Consider the following 1982-nt stretch of genomic DNA (forward strand, 5'->3'; position numbering starts at 1 on the left):
ACAGGTAGCCAATCTGCTGGTTGACTTTAATTACATAAATACATAAGGCTCTGTGACTATTCTGGGAATTCCTTAAATAAAGTCCTTGCGCTGGATTTATTGCCTAATTGGCGGTGCAACAGTGCGTATGCTTAATGTGGATTAAATTAAGTTGATTCTTGCTAGTTATGTAAATTATAAGATTCCGTTCAAGTTTTGCATATTTAATATTGTTGAAAAGAAAATATGCTGCTATAAATTCCGATGTATCTTACACACCATTCTCTAGGTTTCGTTTGCTTTTTTAATCGCATTATTGCTGCATCATTGCGTACTTAATATGCATACGTAATAAATTAATTAAGCGAAAAGCATTGTTTCCAAAGAATTTGTAACATTTTACCGAGGTTAAATATTAGGAAAAAGTAGGAAAGCAGAACAACACTCTATAAAAAAGGTATATTGCAACAAAGTTATTTAATTAATCAGTGAACTGTTCAAAAATTCAATTTTATTTAGACCAATTAAAAAACATCAACAACAATTAAAAGGTGGAAAGAAGAGTTAGCAAATCGCTGGCAAAATGAGAAATTTAAAATCTGTAACGCCTGATGGCGCGGTACTGGTAGCCATCGCTGGCCAGGACGGCACTCTCGCCTCCTGCAGGACCCTCCACGATGACCTCCTCGCCGCCCACCGGGGGCAGATACTCGGGAGCAGCTTCCCTCAGCTCCGCGGGCATCTCGGCCGGCTGTTGGTAGTGGTAGCCATCCTGGAGCAGCTGCCCGGACACAGTGGGCACATCCACCACGCGAACATCGGCTGGCTCCTCGGGAGCAGCCACCTCGGTGGTTTCCTCGGCCACGGGAGCCGCTTCGGTGGGTGGCAGGTACTCCCGATTGACCTTGGGCTCGGCGGCGGCGGCGGACACCACCTCCTCGGTGTCGTCGGAAGCCGGAGGAGCTGCAGCAGGAGTCTCCTGGGATGGGGGCAAGTAGGACTTGCTGGGCGGCAGGTACTGCCTGGCTGGCTGCAAGTGGGAGACATCCCGACGGTTGCGATGACGCAGCTTCAGGCGGCGCACAGTGCGGTACTCGTAGCCCTCATCGCCCAGGACGGTGCCCTCGGGATCGGCCTCCAAAGCAGCAGGTTCAGCCTGAATCTCATCTTCCACGGGCTCGGCATTCAGGAGGCCGGCCTCGGTGATCGAGGGAGGAAGGTATTCCACGGCAGCGGGTTCCACCAGTTCCGAGACATCGCGGCGCAGACGGGACTCAAATTGAGGAGCACCCAGAGCCACACTGGCCACAGCCGAAAGGGTAAGGACACCACCAAGCGAGAAGATTTTCTGAAAAATAAATAGTGATTAATACTGAAATCGTTTTGAAAAATATTTCCTTTAAAGAAATTAAATTTTCTTTAATTTCTTTAAGGTAATTTATTTTAATTAATCCTTTGAAGCAGTCCAAATCCTAGAGGACCTACCATTTTTCAAGTTTGCTTTTTGGGTTTACGATTTGCGTCTTGCAATTGAAAGTTGCCTGAGCTGATTGATGATTTGCCAACGGCCAGCTGCTCAATTTATAGCCAAAAAGCGAGTACGACCATAATTAGAGAAACACAACGAAAAAAGGCAGAAACAAATGGAGGCACTTGAAAGTGAAGTGCTCTTCTTAGGGGCTTCGCCTTGCTTCAGTTTTGCTTTGGACAATGTCAAGTGGCTCAGCGTTTGGCCCTCGTTCGGCGGCTTGACCTTTCAGCACAGCTTTTTTATTTCACTTATCTCCATAACATTTTTTTCTCCCAACTCTAAATATATATTTTTGAGGTGTTAATTTGCTGGCCCGCCGAAATGTACGGAAGTACTCTTTTAGAGGGCTCTTCAAAGTCGCTCAGTTAGGGTTCTGTTCTATTCTGTTTTGATGCTAGGTTTTACCCCTGCTTCTTACAGCTAATTGTGTGCGCCTGAATAATTAACATAATTTAAATGCGTATTACATGGA

General features: G+C 45.9%; 1 protein-coding gene across 1 annotated transcript; it reads right to left on the bottom strand.

Annotated features, from left to right (window-relative positions):
- Positions 1-471: 471 nt before the first annotated feature.
- Positions 472-1526, bottom strand: LOC108059160 (fibrous sheath CABYR-binding protein). Its single transcript, XM_017144254.3, has 2 exons — positions 1465-1526; positions 472-1327 (listed from the first exon to the last, which is right to left on the bottom strand). Exons 1-2 carry the CDS (start codon positions 1465-1467, stop codon positions 572-574), a joined length of 759 nt encoding a protein of 252 aa, XP_016999743.2. The 5' UTR covers positions 1468-1526; the 3' UTR covers positions 472-571.
- Between the last annotated feature and the right edge of the window lie 456 nt (positions 1527-1982).

The sequence above is a fragment of the Drosophila takahashii genome, chromosome 3L (genome assembly GCF_030179915.1).
Source record: "Drosophila takahashii strain IR98-3 E-12201 chromosome 3L, DtakHiC1v2, whole genome shotgun sequence".
NCBI classification, from domain to species: Eukaryota; Metazoa; Arthropoda; class Insecta; order Diptera; family Drosophilidae; genus Drosophila; species Drosophila takahashii.